The 18,394-nt window shown below is 39.4% G+C and overlaps 2 protein-coding genes across 7 annotated transcripts; both read left to right on the top strand.

The window, feature by feature from the left end:
- Positions 1–860: 860 nt before the first annotated feature.
- LOC146569147 (uncharacterized) lies at positions 861–10,902 on the top strand. Of its 6 annotated transcripts, XR_014893679.1 has the most exons (7): positions 861–1,074; positions 3,473–3,578; positions 4,501–5,595; positions 6,047–6,565; positions 7,374–7,528; positions 8,588–8,806; positions 9,080–9,208. XR_014893679.1 is itself a non-coding variant. In XM_085285436.1 (6 exons), exons 3-5 carry the CDS (start codon positions 4,608–4,610, stop codon positions 8,778–8,780), a joined length of 2,529 nt encoding a protein of 842 aa, XP_085141562.1. In that variant the 5' UTR covers positions 861–1,074; positions 3,473–3,578; positions 4,501–4,607; the 3' UTR covers positions 8,781–8,806; positions 9,080–9,208. The 6 variants fall into 6 exon arrangements, 3 of the variants coding, with proteins under 3 accessions (XP_085141562.1, XP_085141561.1, XP_085141563.1); XR_014893678.1 differs by having other exon boundaries at positions 7,374–8,806; XR_014893677.1 differs by having other exon boundaries at positions 6,047–7,528.
- Positions 10,903–11,591: 689 nt separating this feature from the next.
- Positions 11,592–16,220, top strand: LOC146569146 (uncharacterized). Its single transcript, XM_085285463.1, has 2 exons — positions 11,592–12,395; positions 13,872–16,220. Exons 1-2 carry the CDS (start codon positions 12,293–12,295, stop codon positions 15,218–15,220), a joined length of 1,452 nt encoding a protein of 483 aa, XP_085141589.1. The 5' UTR covers positions 11,592–12,292; the 3' UTR covers positions 15,221–16,220.
- Positions 16,221–18,394: the final 2,174 nt, after the last annotated feature.

Here is an 18,394-nt window from a genome sequence, read left to right as displayed (position 1 = left end):
GGGCTAGCAAAAAAGCTTGGGAACCACTGATCTCTAAGTGTTTCGTTCACTAGCAAACTGACCGGCCACTTTGTTAGGTTCACCTGTTCTGCTGCTCATTAAAGCAAATATTTAATTAACCAGTCATAAAGCAGCAACTCACTGCATTTAGGCATGTAGACATGGTCAAAATGACCCGCTGCAGATGAACCTGAGCAACAGAATAAAGAAAAGCAGTTTAAGGGATCTTGAAGGTGATTGTTTGGCTTCTTAGTAACAGCTGGGAGTCAAATGTCACCTACCTGAGTGTTGTTACTGAGCATGTCCATCACCTCATGACCACAGGGTTCCTATCTTCTGATGGCTGCTCCCGACATGACATACACCATGTCACAAGGTTTGAAAAACTCTGACTGGTGAACATGATATTGAGCACTGCACTCAAAATTATAAAAATGTTTCCATCAAGTTTGCCCAACCCAGTACTAACAAGGTGTACCTAATGAAGTGGCCTATATAGGGAGACATACGTGTTGTTCTTTTCTTTTCTTTTCTTTTCTTTCTTAAAAAAATATGAATATTATTTTCAGTATTTGACCACATTGAAGCATAATGCATAAAAACTGTTCAAAATTATAAGAAAATTATCAAAGAAAGTCGAAGAAAAAAAGAGCAGGCATTGATTTTTTTATTTTCTATTTACTATATTTAAATACATTTTAGGATTTCTGGGGAAAATATCTGATTGACTAATAACAACAGGAATATTTTTGTCAGCTGAATGCATTACTGTTCAGTAAATTACTGCGGGTGATGACGGGGGTAGGAACCGTCTACTAGGTGCACTGTGTTTCGGAGGGGAACAAAACAAAGGTCGGACAGACTAGCCGTGTGTTGTGTTTCGCTTGTAGAGGGATTTCTCCTCATTTCCGTGTCACGTATCTTGTGTTTTAGAGGTTTGAGAAGTTACAATCAGAGGAAAGGAGGATCGTAAAGTAAAGGAGCGAAAACACGGAGATCAGAAATGAAACTCGCCCGGGAGGACCCCGCGGAAGACGGGCGGGCTGATGCTGCCTGTTTCCTCCTCCTGTACAGGTAAATGACCCTTCCTGCGAATATCTGACAGCAAACAGGCGTCCCGATTTTACCTGTATGGACCGGTGTTGTGCCTAAAAATGATCGTCTGTAAAAAGATGATTTCTGGTATATCCTTTATTTATCCAGTTAAAAAAAAGTCTCATTGACATTAAAATGTCAAAAAACGTCATCTGACCAAGAGGACAGCAGAAATGACAACAAATATAACAATAGTTCTGTAAACATATTTCAAGTCGACAAAAGAGTACCGGATTGGTTATAATGTAAGTACAATAACCCCGAGTTATAAAGTTATAAAGATACTTGAAAATCAGTTTTTTTTTTTTTTAACATATAACCGCTTTGTAAACCATATTCACCGAAGTCTATTTACCAATATACGTGAAGATGTTACACTTAAAGAAAGCATACAGAAACTTTGGAAATCAGTTTTTGCCATTCGATCACTTTTTGGCACAAGAAAAAGTTTTTTTTTTTGGAATTTATCCTCGTTATTTGTTCTTAAGGGACTCCAAACACAGTTGGTGTGTTTTATGACTAACACATGATCTGGACCCAGGCTTAAACTCGGTCCTGTGTTTGAGCCGAAACAAAGTCTTAGAGGATATTAGGGCAGTTCAGGGCGTTTTATTTCACTCTGTCCTTTTGCACAGATAACCGGCTGTTTATTGAAGAGTGAAAATTAAAGGTTTAATCACAGAAATGCTGCCATTGCATTCATATGCACCATATGAATGCAAATCACAAACCTCACACTTTATATACGGGGTGGCTGTAGCTCAAGTGGCAGAGCAGGTCAGCCACTAATCAGAAGGTCGGTGGTTTGATCCCAGGCTGCCTCCTGGCTGCCAAATATCCTTGGGCAAGATGCTAACCCCACGTTTGCCTACTGGTGGTGGTCAGAGGGCCCGGTGGCGCCAGTGTCTGCCTCTGTCAGTGCGCCCCAGGGCAGCTGTGGCTACAATGTAGCTGCCATCACCAGTGTGTGAATGAATGGGTGAATGACTGAATGTAGTGTGAAGCGCTTTGGGGTCCTTAGGGACTAGTAAAGTGCTATACAAATGCAGGCCATTTACCATACGCAGAAACACTAGAAATTAACTTTACAAAGTGCTTTGGGTGAGAATGAGAATTACAGACGTAATTTAAAGGAGATTACTGATTCTGTGAGCCTTATCTGCTCAGCAGGTTCTTTCAAAGTCGAGGTCACCTTTAGATTTTGGACCCGATAGGAGGGCTGGCCCTGAGGATCTGAGGCTGCACGCTGGGTCATCTGGCATCAATGTTTTGTGCTAAATGTGAAAATGATAAGCAAGTTACACAAAAGTCCTGCTGAAAATCTTTCTATTTATTCTTATTGCTCATTAGTATTTGAAAACTCTGCAGAGAGCATCTCCAAAAGTTGATTCTGTTCATCTGGACGTAGCGTTTTGTTTGAGAAACGTTTCGTCACTCATCCAAGTGACTTCTTCAGTCTCAGCTGAACTGATTTTAGTTCATGAGCTGCACACAGACAGATTTGATCTCACGTGTAAAAAGTACCTGATTTATGATGTTTAAGACTTGTAAAGGTATCCATTATTAGACTAGTGACAAACATCTCTGCACGAATTATTCAGTTTCATTAACTTCATGCCATTCAGCATGAGAATGGTTCTGTTTCTACCATTTTCCACTCAACTTAAGAAACTTGTGAACTGTCCTATTTCAAAACATTTTTCACATTGGGTTCTTTTCAAAAGATTAAAAAAGGGAACGTAAACACATTGTAGGCAACTTTAAAGTGAAACTATTTCTTTTGAGGTTTCACAGAAAAATAAAAATGAATGAGCTTGTCTGTGTTTTATTGCATGTATTTAATAAATCTTACTTGACACTTTTAACACTTAAAAGCAAACAGCTGTTTGTTTTTGCACATAAAATATTTCCATATATACAGGATTGGCACTTAAAAAAAATCGTGTAATTTTTTTTACGATCACTGTTTCTTGTCCAAGTGACAATTTATCTACATGTACACATAGGTTTCTTAGTGGTTATATTAAGATAAGATAAGATAAGATAAGATAAGATAACCTTTATTAGTCCCACACGTGGGAAATTTGTTTTGTCACAGCAGGAAGTGGACAGTGCAAAAGTTATGAGGCAAAAATTAGAATACAATAAGAATAAATACAGTACACAACTGTACAGAATAGAATAAAATAAAATACTATATACAGTAGAATAAAATAAATATACAATAAGATAAAAATAGAATACAAATACAAATACTATATACAACTGAGTAAAAATACAACGATGACAGAAAGGATTATTGCACTAAGTATTATTGCATAAGTAATTGCATTGAGTAACCGACTTATTATTGAGATTTGTGCAATCATAATTTCAGCCAGCTGTGAGGGGCTCTGCAGTGGGGATGCCTCGAATAAAGAGCCTTCATCCTGATGACCACACACGCTTCAGGTCTGAGTCGGCAAAAGTCAGGAGAGATCTGGGTGAGTGACACCATAATAACATGACTGATTAACACTTAGTTAAGTGTTAATTAAGCATTATTAAAGAGTGAAGTGATAATTAATAATGTATACTTGTCACTAATCATTTTATACAGTAGATTTGTTTATTCTTCTTTTGAAAAGCTTTTCATTATTCATCAGAATTTTTTGAGTTGTTAAAACTCTTATTTTAAATGTAAATCACAAAGTGAGACTGCCTGATTACTACTAAAACTTATCAATGGCCTGATAATATCAGCTGATATTAGCTATTTGCCAGCCAATCAGACTGACAATGGCTGATAAATCAAATGATCCTTGAAAGTTGAACAAGTAAAGAAGAGACAGGAGGAACACAGTTCAAACACTTTATAAGTGTTGCTGTTGCACAGACAGTCCACCAGAGGGCAGTCTGCATTTTTTTTAAATTAATTAATTAATTATTTTTTAATCTTTGTACAGCACTTTGTCCAACATTTTATTGTTATTAAATGTTCTATATAAATAAAGTAAAGTAAAAGCATCTTCCCTGTTTGCAATGCACATGTTTGGAACACCAAAAACACAGCAACCAGCTGATCTGAACAGAGTAGATGAATAACTACGCATAATAAGTGTTAGGAAAAGCTGTTTTGATATCATGTGTCTGAAGAAAATAAAACATCTGATTTTTTTTTTTAAGTTGCCAAATATTTGTATTGGTGTTATAAATACTCCATCGGCCGAGCTCTAACCAGCACAGTGTCGGTGTCTGTTTTATGGATATCAAAGTCATTCCCCAATGTCCTCCAAAATCACAAATCAATTTAAAATTACATTAAAAAAAAATACTAAAGAAATTACAAATTTGGTATGGCTCTTTGCAACTACGCAAAGTGACAGTTGAGCATAATGTACAGATGTGTTTTAATGCTTCCTGCAGATGTCCAGCAGATGTTGCAGATTGAAAATGAAGTTCCCAGCATCCCTAATCTGGACCAGCAGGACTCAGACCTCCTTCACATAAAGAAGTAACAGAAGGAGCTCTTGATGACTCAGGAGGCAGAGCAGCTAAATGGGTTAGGGGACACTGAAATTACCAAGGTCCCAATCACTGCTGTGATGAGTGAGGGTGATGAAGAGAAACCTCTGTTCTCACAACTTCATCAGGGACCAGCTGAAGCCAGCATAGAGGCAGAGCCTCGAAACAGCAGCTCAGCCAAACAGATAAAAACAGAAACTGTTGGAGGACCAGAATCAACCAGGTACCCAGATGTTTACAGTCATCTACATCCAAGTACTGATGGAAAGCCTTTAGACTCTTATGAGACTGAAGTTTGCATTGATGATGGTTGGCAGGAGGCTTTGTCCAATTCTGGACCTGAAGACAGTGACACTGTAGATTCACAGATGACAGAAAACACAGAAGAGAAACCATTCAGCTGTGATTTCTGTGGACAGAAATTTAAGAGAGACTCAAATCTTAAGACGCACATTAGAGTTCACACAGGAGAGAAACCATTTAGTTGTAAGATTTGTGAACGAAGTTTTAGAAATCAGTATAATCTAAACCGACACATGAGAGTCCACACAGGAGAGCAACCGTTTGGCTGTGATGTTTGTAATAAACGATTTTCCCATCCAGGGTCTCTGAAGAGACACCAGAATGTGCACACAGGAGAGAAACCGTTCAGCTGTAGCATTTGCAATAAGAAATTTAGACAGAGGATTCATTTCAAGAGACATATGAGAGTCCATACAGGAGAGAAACCATTTGGTTGTGATGTTTGTTGTAAGAGATTTAACTGTAAGAGAAATCTGAAGACACACATGAGAGTCCACACAGGAGAGAGACCGTTCGGCTGTGATGTTTGTAAAAAAAGCTTTTCACAGCCAGGAATTTTAAAGAGACACATGAGCGTCCACACAGGAAATAAGAGTCTTCAGCCAGATCAAACCAGAGATCTCCGATTGGCTGGTGCCATATCTGCATGGCCCACATCACAGCTGGTTCAGACACAAGACACAAGAGATCTAGGTAAGTGACATACATCAGTCTGTCTATAATATACAACAAATATTTAATATGTGCTTGTGGGGATAGGTTAATTGATTAATCTAAATTGTCACTAGGTGTGAATGTGCGAGTGAATGTGAGTGTGAATGGTTGTCTGTCCCTGTGTGTTAGCCCTGTGACAGACTGGCGACCTGTCCAGGGTGTACCCCGCCTCTCGCCCTATGACAGCTGGGATAGGCTCCAGCGCCCCCCGCGACCCTGAAAAGGATAAGCGGAAGCGAATGGATGGATGGATGGATATTTAATATGTAACAATGCCAATTGTTTTCAGTGGAAAACACTTGGTTTTCTGTGTTGTTGTTTTTTTTTTTTCATTTTAAAATTTGTATTAGATTCCAAAATCATTTGTGTAATATTAAAAACTTTAATAGGATTTGTGTCATATGTTTCCATAATTGTGTGTGTGTTTCAGCTACAGCGGCAAGACCTGGACATCTTGCAGATGTCCAGGTCTTGCAGGTTGAAGGAGAGGTTTCCTGCAGCCCTAGTCATGACCAACAGGATCCAGACATCCTCTGTATTAAAGAGGAACAGGAGGAACTGCTGGATGGGCAGGAAGAGGCTGACATCACCAAGGTCCTAATCACAGCTGTTCCTGTGAAAACTGAAGACGATGAAGAGAAGTCACAGTCCTCAGAACTTCATCAGAGATTATCTGAAAACAACACAGAGGGAGAGCCTCCAACCAGTAGCTCAGCAAAACAGATAAAAACAGAAACTGATAACTGTGGATTACCAGAAGCAGACAAGAACCTGGATTTAAATATTAATTTACAACCAAAAACTGATGGAATTGTTTTAGAATCCTATGAGACCGATGTCAGTATTGATGGTGACGAATGGCAGGTGCCTTTGTCAGATTGTGGATGTGGGACTGAAAACAATGAGAAGGGTTTAAAGAAGAAGAAATCACTTGAGTCAGTAGTAAAAGGTAATGTGGACCGTAAAACCGCCAAAAAGAAATTTACCTGCTCTGAGTGTGATAAACAGTTTGTTTACAAGCAGTCTCTTCAGAGGCATGTGGCACGCCGTTCAGCAAAAAAGGCTTCGAACTGTTTGGTTAATAGTGCGTGTTTTAGAGGAAAGCAAAAAACTGCATCACAGGCCAGAAATCAAAGAGAAGCGAACCCACTGAACTGTGATCTCTGTGGACAAAAATGTACCAGTAAAAGAAATCTGAAGGCACACATGAGAATCCACACCGGAGAAAAACCATTTAGTTGTAACGTTTGCGGAAAAAGCTTTCGACATCAGTATACCATCGATAGACACATGCGAATCCATACAGGAGAGAAACCCTTTGGTTGCAGTGATTGTAGTAAACGGTTTGCACAGCTCGGCGATCTTAACCGGCACAAGGCCGTCCACACTGGTTTGAAACCTTTCAGCTGTATTGTCTGTGGTAAAAAATTTAGGCAAAGGAACCATTTTAAGAGACACATGAGAGTCCACACCGGAGAAAAACCGTTCATTTGTGATGTTTGCGGCAAAAGCTTTAATTGTAATAGAAATCTTAGGACGCACATCAGAATCCACACAGGAGAGAAACCATATAGCTGTGACGTTTGTGGTAAACGATTTTTAGAGCAAGCTATTTTAAAGAGACATGCAAGCATCCACACAGGAGAGAGGCCGTTTGTTTGTGATAAGTGTAATAAAACATTTAAGTGTAAGAGAAATCTTACAGCACACATGAGAGTCCACACAGGAGAGAAACCATTCGGTTGTAATGTTTGCAGTAAAAGGTTTACACAATCTGGGATTTTGAAGAGGCACATGAGCGTCCACACTGGAGAAAAGAGCGTTCGCCTGGTGGAAGCCACCGCCGTGGGTTCAAAGTCCCCAAAACTGGTACCAGCCACGTCTGAAATGGTGCAGATGAAAAGTAGTGTAGGTAAGTGACACACATTTGTGTAAACAATTTTTACTGTACATCAAGTATATTAAATCACTTTGTAATAGCACTGTCTCCAGTATGTTTGGGTGTCATATGGATTTTTTCCAATATTAGCTCTAACTGGAGATGAGAATTGAGGAACCGTTCCAAAATTCTTACATTTCACGAATTTTTAAACTTTTGCATATTGCAGTCAGGCTTCTGAGAGAACTGCATAACATTTGCACTGCCAAGACCTGCTACATGGACATGATGCCACTGGTTGACAAAGTGCTTTAAAAAACGCTTTTACTCATGTCGTGGAGCATAGGTGGCCACTGAGTAAATTCTGAATTTTGAGGTCACATTTAAATTGTAATTGTAAATATTTATTCCTTGATATACATACTAAAATATGAAACATGCAAATACCATCATATTAAATTGTGTTAGATGTGGGAAGCTAGATTTCTTAGGGAAAAAAAGAAATGTATTTCATGTCCAGTACTGTGCAGAAGTCAATTTCTTTATACTTTGCTAGAAAAATTGAACATGTGTGCAGGGGCTTATTGAAATATCTGCGAACATACATGAAAATATGAGACAAAACCAGAGTTTGAACAATTCTTACAGGCTTGAAAGTCAGTACTTGGCGTGACCATCTTTATTCTTTAACACAGCTTGAACTCTCTGAGGCAGCTTTCTGTAATTTCTTTAAGTAGTCTTCAGGAATAGTTCTTCAGGCAAAGAACAGTCAAAGCTTCTTTGCATGTTTCTGGCTTTTGCTCTGTTCTGCCGGGATGATCCCACAGCGCTCCAGTGGTGTTGAGGTCTGGGTAATGGCTGTAATGCAGCTCCAAACCATAGACAGAAGCTTCACCGTGTTTTACAGATGGCTCTAGACTCTCACCATTGTACCTCTCTCCTGACCGCCTCTGTATTTTCTGCTGATGATTTGATCAAATTCGAATTCCGTCCATCAGACCTGTTGCCACTAATTTTCAGTCCAGTTCTTGTGTAAATGTTGATACCTCAGCCTCTCCCTGTTTCCCTTCATTAACAATAGCTTCTTGACAGGTTCCCTTCCACAGAGATCATTTCTCATGAGGCTTAATAGAACAGTAGATGGATGTGCTGAAGGGTGTGTCAGCTATTATTTTCTGAAAGACTGGGCCTAAGCAGCATTCTGAAAAACATTTTGACCCAACCAGTTGCGGCAGATGGCCGCCCCTCCCTGAGCCTGGTTCTGCCAGAAGTTTCTTCCTGTTAAAAGGGAGTTTTTCCTTCCCACTGATGGTAAGTTCTTGCTCATAGGAGGTTGTCTGATTGTTGGCATTTTCTCTGTCATTGCCGGGTCTTTACCTTACAGTATGATGTGCCTTAAGGTGACTGTTTGACACTATATAAATAATATAATATAAACTGAATAGAAGTGTACATTAAAATATGCATATTGAAACTTGTTTTCACAGGGTGATAAAATCAGAATTGAATTATGATTTTACCAGTTATTTCCAAACTTCTTGAATTAGTCAATATTTGGTTGTTGTTTGGTTGTTTTTCCTGCAGATGTCGGGCATACAGAAGAGACTCCCTGTATCCAAGAGGACCAGGATCCAGAGCCCCTCCATGTAAAGGAGGAGCAGAAGGAACTTCTGGCTGGTTGCGAAGACAAGAAGTTATATTTGATGGAGGAGGTTAAAATCACCATGTACCCATTTACTGCCGTTCCTGTTACGAGTGAAGATGAGGAGGAGGAGAAATCCAAGTTCTCACAGCTTCATCAAGACAATATTGACACAAAGCCTCCACCCAGTGTCCCAGTTGAACAGAAAACAGATGGGGAGGACTGTGGGGGACCAGAACCAGGCAAAAACACAGATCTCAAAAGTCATTTACAGCCACATAATGCTGGAACTGTCAGTATTGATGATAAATATGAAGATGATGATGATGTTGGTGACTGGCAGGAACCATTGTCAGATTCTGAAACCTGAAACCGAAGAAAATGGTTAGCAGGAGATCAGGGCTCCTGAGTCTGGGATGTAACACTGCCCAAAAAAATCCTTTAACTGCTTTCGAGTTTGCTCAACTCAAGATGACAAGTCATGTAGGTGAAAGGGCTTCAAGCTGTTTGGTTTATGTGGATGAGAGTTTAACCAAAATACAAATTTTAAAGCACACCAAGAACCAAAAGCACTCAAATGGTAGTGCTTGCAGTAAAAGATTTGCACAAGAGGAGATTCAGTGTGCTATAGAAAGTCATTAATGTCAGTAATGATGAATTTTTATGTTAGCACATAACTTGCATCTAAATTATTTTTCTTTTTTTTTATCTTAAGTTGTTATTGTGTCCAAATTTGCTTTCATCATGAGTTCGAAAACACTCTCACACTTACCACTAGAGCCACCAAATGGGGTTTATTTTGATCCTTTGGTATTTTAAAAATGGTGTAGGCATGGTGAAGCAGGTACCAGTTCAATCTGCCTCCTCCCCACTATGGTTCTAGTGTTAATCACATCATATAATTTCATGACATTATTTGGAACTAGTCTTAAATATGCAATATTACACTAATTCTGCCGAGGGAACCAGTTTGGAAATGCTTAAGTATAATCTTCTTTCAGTGGTTTTCAGAAAACTGACCACCTGTCGTTATTGGAGGTTCTGGAAGCAGATCGTCTTTCTGTCATTGAAAATTAAATGAAGAAGAAAAGACTCAGTTTAATTTTTAGCTACATGATTGTCTTTTAAATTGCAACTTTTGGAGGAAGTTTGAATGTTCACAAAATAATAAAATGTTCTCAACTGTTCGTATTTGTCCTGATCAGTTATGAACTTGGACCATTAAACCAGTTCTGGTCTGACAGTGTTACAGGTTTACTTACTGCTACAGTTGATGTTTTAGTTGCCAGTGTCTGTTTCTTCATGAGGTGCGTTAGGACCTTTGCTCACCTGCCTCAACCTGAGACCAAAGTTAGAGAACTAATGTTTCCTCAAGGTCAAAGGTTAATTATATCATACTGTGAAGGACATGGATGTAACTGAAGCATATTTCATAATTAGAACATATTTTTTCCACAAAACATAAATATATATTTTTAAAAGATTGTCACTTGTCTCCCATGATATATGTTTCAGATGATGAAGCATAAAGGATGGTCCAGTTTATAAAGATAAAGGAGGTAATAAAGGAAGCACTACTCTTTAGTATTTAGAGAATTTCACCCTGTTTTGATGACTGCTGTGCAGACAAAGATTACTTCACTTGCTTAGGAATTTTCCTAAGGAAAATTCAGTCATCCATCCACAATGCCGTTTGATTAGCAAAGATAAAAACTTTTCATTATGAAAGTGAATTCGGTAAAGGTCACATTTGATGAGATGTACACTCAATATAATCTGAGTTTCATGGGTGGAGTCATACATTGCTTTTTTAAAAATTTTTACTGGCTTCAAGATTAAACTGCAATAAAAATGTCAAATTATGTTTTATTTGTACAATAATAAATAAAACTATTCATATTAGCTCCAGGTGCAATATTTAAATATTATACACTTGAAGGGACCATCGGTCATAACCCAACAAATTAAATGTTTGTGATTCTGAAATGGCTTTTTGCATGAGGGTTCAAATAATGATAAAGAGTTAAAGCAAGAGACAAACACAGTTGCCCGATGGCCAGCCAAAGATACTGACGTAACATTTCTTTGTAATGATGTCAAACAGCCTGAAATTGGAAAACTATTCATCAGTTAACTATTTATTTAATATATTTTGTTCAGCTTATATTTAAAGTAGATAAGACACAAAACAGAAAATAAATGAAAAACAGTGAACCTGATCTGGCTGTATGTTGTCCTCAAACTAAAATGACTTCTTAGGATTTCTTTCGCCACAAAGACTGTTTTGCATGAATCGGAACTGGAGGTTAATTTTACTTTTTAAACTTTAACAATTATTTCTTCGTTCATTCCTCAGGAATTTTTTGCGTCAGGAAAAAAACGGCTCTAGGAACCTTCTATTATACCGTGTTGTAAAGGGGAACAAAAAAAATGTTGGACTGACGGGCAGGAAGCTGTCCGTCCTGAGACTGTGCGGAGCTTCCAGACGAGTTTTCATCCTCTCACCAGGGAAGCCTGCGGTGCCGAATAATAATTAGAATCGTTTTTATGGTATAACGAGGTTTTGAGACACTGAGACGGTAACATTTCTAATTTAGCACAATAAATAAAACCGGGCGTCAGCTATCGCCGCCAAACGAGCAAAAACATGAAGGAGGAAAAGAAATACACGTTGGGGTCACCTCCTCCACCGGGACATAGCTGAAGAGGACTCACTTGTTTTCTGCTGGATAGGTACTTTATTCCCAGTAGAGTCAGCAGCCACACGGTCATGGATACGGCCAGCACAAGAGGGCTTTTACACAAAAATATAGACCTGCTACCTGGACTAGAATTTAATTTTTAAAAGTTAACCTGTCAAAGGACCCAGAGCTGCTCTAAGGTATTGGCAGTAACAGTGATACAGTGAATTCATAACGTTTTGCAACTCTTGCCAGATCATCTCAGTTTAATCTAACATTTGCACTTTGACAGATGCACCAAGAATAACACAGAGTTAATAGTTTGGTGCACAGACCGGAGGAGTCATGGATATATCCATCGAACTTCTGATTGGTAATTGAGCCCCTCTACTGCCTGAGAATGAATGAGTAAATGTTCGGGTGGCTCATTTGTGTCATTGCAGCTTGCACCTGAAAATCACAAGTGGAGTTTCAATGTCTCGATTAAAGATCCTCCAACCGGACGACCCCAAAGGTCTCAGGTTGTGTCCCCTTGTATCTGCATCAGCTACATCAGGTTTGGCAGAAGCACAGGCAGGTGGGTGACGTTCATTTGTTTCATTAACATGTAACTCATTCTCTTGATCAAACAGCAGAAACTAAATTATAAAACACAACAATTAGTGTGTAATGATGCTGTATTCAGGTATTTGGTAACCACTTCAGAGGTTCATGGACAAGAGGATAAAATCTGAAGTTAGTAAAGAAGGTAAAGCTCCAGAAACACTTGGAGCTTGTCTTTATGGTCCATGAAACTGAAATTTATGAGCCAGGATTAGCTGTGTGAGTCCAGTGTGAGTAATTTCTTTACTTAGTGCACTAACACAGTGTGTGAGACGATGTGCTTTGGTTTATGTTCTCGACCACTTCTCACTGAAGAGAATGCATAGTTATAGATAAATAAAGATTTTATTAATGCTACTCTGGGGAAATTCACAGCACTAGGCTCAGAAAGAAAATGTGAATTAGATATACTAGAAAAATAGTGTAAGGAAATTGCACAAAATGCAGTAATGCAGTCGGTAGTAACTGATCATTACTAAATGTGTACAGCGCATTGTGTTCTGCGTCCTGATTGGCTCTAGACCATTGTCAATCAATCTCGTACCGTGTCTCCTGTACCGTACAGAATGCATTCGGCTTGTCAAAGTCTTCGATCAAAAACACAACAATGTAGACAAAACGTTTTTCACCGTCAAAGGCAGCCGCGGGTGCCTTTGGTTTCATTCTATAATACTGGACTTATTTTTCTACGAAGGTTTGAACTTTGAGAGTGTTTAAACAAGAGAGAAAAGTGTGAACATGTTCATGCCTGCCTGAGAAAAGTGTATAAAGCGTGTAGTGAGGGGTTTTACAGCCTTAAAAGATCTATACTAATTGTAAAAAAGAAAGTTGGCTACTTCGCAGATTTCACATATCACGGGTTATTTTTTAGAACGTAACTACCGCGATAAACGAGGGACCACTGTACTTTACTGTTTTTGTGCTAACATTGTTTCTACAAGCTGTTGAATCATATAGGATGTAGCTAGTTTTTCCACACACAGCTTAAACACACTGCTTCTGCAGTTTGGCTTAGTTTTTGTTCAGTAAATAATGACATTGTGTCATATGTTAGAAGGCTGTGCTTAAATGATTTTAGAACCTTGTAGAGAGCAGATGATTTTTTGTTTTTGTTATGTCTTGATGTGTAATACCGTAGAACAGGGATGTCAAACGTATTTTATATCAGGGGCCACATACAGCCCACTTTTATCCTAAGTAGCCCAGACCTGTGACACTCAGCTTTCTGTCAATAAAGAACTTCTGCATTTAAATGTTTTTTTCACACGATAAAGAAAATTAATAATTGACATATGAAATTATCTTGCGGGCCAGATATAATTGTATCGTGGGCTGGATGTGGTCCATTGGCCGTAAGTTTGACATCCCTGACTTAGAACTAGAATTCTCGAACTAAAAATGCATATCTCCCAGCTTCCTGTGATGCACCTGTAATGTGTGTTTTCTGCAGATGTCCAGCAGATGTTGCCAGTTAAAGAAGAGGTTCCCTCGATCCCCAGTCTGGACCAGCAGGACATAGGCCACATCCACATAAAGGAGGAGCAGGAGGAACTATGGACTGGTCAGGAAGGAGAGCAGCTTAATGGTCTGGGTGCTGTTACTTTGAAGACTGAAGATGAGGAAGAGAAACCTCAAGTCTTAGAGCTTCACCAAGAACCAGCTGAAGATAACAAAGACACACCGACTCCAGCCAGCTGCTCACACAAGCAGATAAAAGGAGAACCTGGTGGAGAGCTCTGTGGAGGACCAGAACCTACCAATACTTCATATCTAAACAGTCTTTTACAACCAAATACTGATGGAAAAGCTTCAGACTATTTCAAGAATGAAGTCACTGTTGATGAGGATGATGATGATTGGCAAGAGCCTTTGTCTGGACCTGAAAGTGAAAGTAGTGATTGGAAGGAGAGCATGAAACATGACTCAGGTGTAAAGAGTGATAATGTGGGACATATCTCTGCCAAACAACCGCTCAGCTGCTCTGAGTGTGGTAAACGCTTTCAGTACAAAGGGTATCTTCAGAGACATTATTCAACACATCATTCAGGAAAAAAAACTTCCAGCCATTTGGTTAATAGAGTGAAGGAAAGTGTTGAATTGCAGACAAAAGTCCACGGTGGAGAGAAACCATTTGGCTGCAGTGTTTGTGGACAAAGATTCAATCAAAATGCAAATCTTAAGACTCACATGAGAGTCCACACAGGGGAAAAACCGTTTACTTGTAGCATTTGTGAAACTAGATTTAGACAGCAGTATAGTCTGGATAGGCACATGAGAATCCACACAGGCGAAAAACCTTTTAGTTGTGGTGTGTGTAGTAAAAGATTTTTACAACTGGGGGATCTGAAGAGACACAGAAGTGTCCATACGGGAGAGAAGCCTTTCGATTGTAATGTTTGTGGTAAAAGATTTACTCAGAGGATTCATTTCAAGACACATCTGAGTGTTCACACGGGTGAGAAGCCATTTGGTTGCGACATTTGTGGTAAAAGATTTAATCGAGTGGGCAATCTGAAGACACACAAAAGAATCCACACAGGAGAGAAACCATTCAGCTGTGAATTTTGTAGTAAAAGGTTTTCACAACAAGGTGTTCTGAAGAGACACAGGAGCATCCACACAGGGCTGAGCCCGTATGCTTGTGATCTTTGTGGTAAACGGTTTAATTATAACAAAAATCTTAACAGGCATATGATAATTCACACAGGAGACAAACCATTTGGCTGTGACATTTGTAATAAAAGATTTTTACAATTAGGGGATTTAAAGAGGCACATGAGAGCACACACAGGAGAATAATTACTTTCATGTTGTGGGGTTAGTGGGAAAGGATTTATCCTAAGAGGGAAATGCAAATCCCCAAAAGTTGATTCTATTCATCTGGACGTAGCGTTTTCAGTGGGAGCAACATTTCGTCACTCATCCAAGTGACTTCTCCAGTCTCAGCTGGCTGCAGGTTTCCCCAACCTTATAAACAGTGCATTTGCACAATGACCGAAACTAGCACCACTGTGAATCCCAAAATACTGAAGAAGTCACTTGGATGAGTGATGAAAAGTTTTGTCCAGATGATCACAATCAACCTTTTGAGATTTACATACCTGGATGACTGAGCATGCATCGAGACAAGAAAATGTGAAGAGACAACAGAGATTGTACTGTACAGTAATCTGATCACAAGATGGAAAATGTATATTAAACAATCCATAGCTTTTGTCCCTCTGATAATTGCAAATAGTAATCATCTGTATCATCTTAGTCCAACATCAGGAATATGTTTTCACATTAACGTATATAGCTTTTTTTCTTTCACCTCCTAGGACCTGGCGTCCACATATGTGGACATCACATTTTGTATTTATACTCAATTTTGCTCTAAAAATGAATATCCTCATATGTGGGTCTTATTTTTCTAAGAAACAAAAATCAGGTAAAAAACATAATCTGGTAATCCTCTGTTTTTACATTCATCGGGTCCCAATCAGCCCAAATATCAAAGAGAAATCAAAAAAGCATGCCATGGAAGAGTTCAGGTCTTAGAAGGTTAAATCTGTCATTATGAGGCTGTTGTGTTCGTATTTTGTAACAGTGTCATTTTTTCTGTCTGTTAGTTTTTAAATTTGTTCCCTGTGAATTTCAATTTGATTGCTGCAACTTGTCAGGAATTTCCCCACACTAAACCAGATTTGGTTTACCACATTGACACTTCAAACTTTGGTGTGGCTCAGGGAGCACAGTGTTTTAGTGCCCTCTATTGTCCAGCAGTCTGTGCATGATAAATAAAATATTTTTAATAGTTTTCTTTGGGTTTTTCTTTCTTTCTATTAATCCAGATGATGTGTCATTTTTATTTGATTGATGATAAAAAGGTTGTAATGACCTGGACCCTGAAAAGTGCACAGGAATGATTATATTGATAAAAGAGGCTTAAGGATTGACACTGTTATGTATTTAGTAAAATCAGTTTATAGTTTGTGGCACTACTTTCTGTTATTGAGTGTAGAACACAAAGTGTGGTGTATGCGCGCATTGATATGCCTGCGCCTTGTTTTCCTTAGACTGGTTATTAAAAGTAAATTCCTACGACTAAAGAAGGCGTCGTTACTTACCAGTTAAGTTATAAGAGAACATAACAGACTGGCGACGAGGATTAAAACGGATCCCCGATGTGCATTGGACGACAGAGAGGGGGAAATCCTTGTGAAAGTGGCCAAAAAGACACGAAAAACGGTTAGGGCCAAAACAACTAACCCTCCGTGTGGATGCTAGCTCACCTGCCTGGCTAAAGAGAGGACGTGAGTAACATCAATTATTTTAAGTGAAGGACGCTTATAAAAATACCGAAAAATGTCAGGAGGCGTTGGACAAATGGACGTTTTCGATAATGGCACAGAGGATTGGACAACATACGTAGAGAGAGTTGAACAGTATTGTCGAGCTAATAAAGTAGAGGACGAGAGGAAAGTTGCTGTGTTACTGAGTGTGATGGGAGCGAAAACATACAACTTGTTGCGCAGCCTCATCACACCGATCAAACCAGCTGACAAAAGTTTCAAGGAGATCACAGAAGTGCTCCAAAAACATTTCCAACCGAAGCCACTGGTTATAGCCGAACGTTTCCGATTTCATAAACGAAATCAACTAAAGAATGAGTCCACATCGGAGTACATCGCGGAACTCCGGCGGCTGTCGGAACACTGTCAGTTCGGGGAGGGGCTGTCAGATGCGCTGAGAGACCGTTTCGTCTGCGGCATGAACAATGAAGGCACACAGAAACGACTTCTCACAGAGGATAACCTCACTTTGCACCGTACATTAGAGATAGCGATATCGATGGAGACAGCAGCAAAAGATGCCGGAGAGCTTCAGGGAAAAGGCACGGAGCCGTGTTCTGTAAACAAAATATATCCGCAGCGCAATAACAAATTACCGATGTGCTTCAGATGCGGCAAGAAGTCACATGACGCGGCTAATTGCTGGTTTAAAGAGAAAGAATGCCTGCAATGTAACAAAAAGGGGCATATACAGAAAATGTGTAAATCAAAGCAGTATGATAAAAAGAAAAACAAAATGTGGAAAAGAGACAGAAAGCTGCATGAAGTAAACGAGTCAGAGCCAACTGATTCTGAGGAGGATTTGGCATGCCTGGAACTGTACACAATGCAAGAGAAAGATAACGATGCAATATGGCTCACACCTAAAATACAAGGGATTGAGTTACAGATGGAACTGGACACCGGGTCTGCTCTCTCACTGATTTCATATGAAGATTATAGAAGCAAATTCCCCAATCTGAAACTGAAGCACACCTCGGTGAAACTGAAAACGTACACAGGTGAAAGAATAACTCCTCTGGGAAAACTAAAAGTGAAAGTGGAATATGAGAAAAAGAAATGCAACCTGGAACTTTATGTTCTGAAAAATGGAGGTGTGCCATTATTTGGGCGTGACTGGTTGAAACACATCCGCCTCAACTGGAAAGAAATAAAGTCAATGAGACTGAAACGAGGCCTGAGTGAAAATTCTGTAGATGAAAGACTGAAACAGATCCTTAATAACCATGCCCAGGTGTTCAAAGATGGAATCGGCACCCTGAAAAATATTAAAGCACAGATCATACTAGAGGACAATGCAAAACCAAGATTCCACAAGGCACGCCCTGTACCTTATGCTCTACGCCCTAAAGTTGAAGCAGAGCTTCAACGCTTGGAAGAGCAAGGAATACTCACCAAGGTGGAATGGTCAGATTGGGCTACACCAATAGTATCAGTAAGCAAGAAAGCAAGTGACAGTGTGCGGATCTGTGGTGATTTTAAGGTTTCAGTGAACCCAGTTCTCCGCATAGATCAATACCCACTTCCACGGATAGAAGACATATTCACAGCAGTAGCAGGTGGCAAACACTTTTCAAAAATTGACCTTGCCCAGGCTTATCTCCAGATGGAAGTAGAAGAGACATCCAGAAAATATCTG

This window comes from Mchenga conophoros, linkage group LG8 (genome assembly GCF_057382185.1).
Source record: "Mchenga conophoros isolate Kocher_MC1m ecotype Shallow Benthic linkage group LG8, M_conophoros_male_GT1.1, whole genome shotgun sequence".
Classification (NCBI taxonomy): domain Eukaryota; kingdom Metazoa; phylum Chordata; class Actinopteri; order Cichliformes; family Cichlidae; genus Mchenga; species Mchenga conophoros.
Note: the sequence above shows the minus strand (reverse complement) of the source record. Positions and strands in the feature narration are given on the sequence as shown.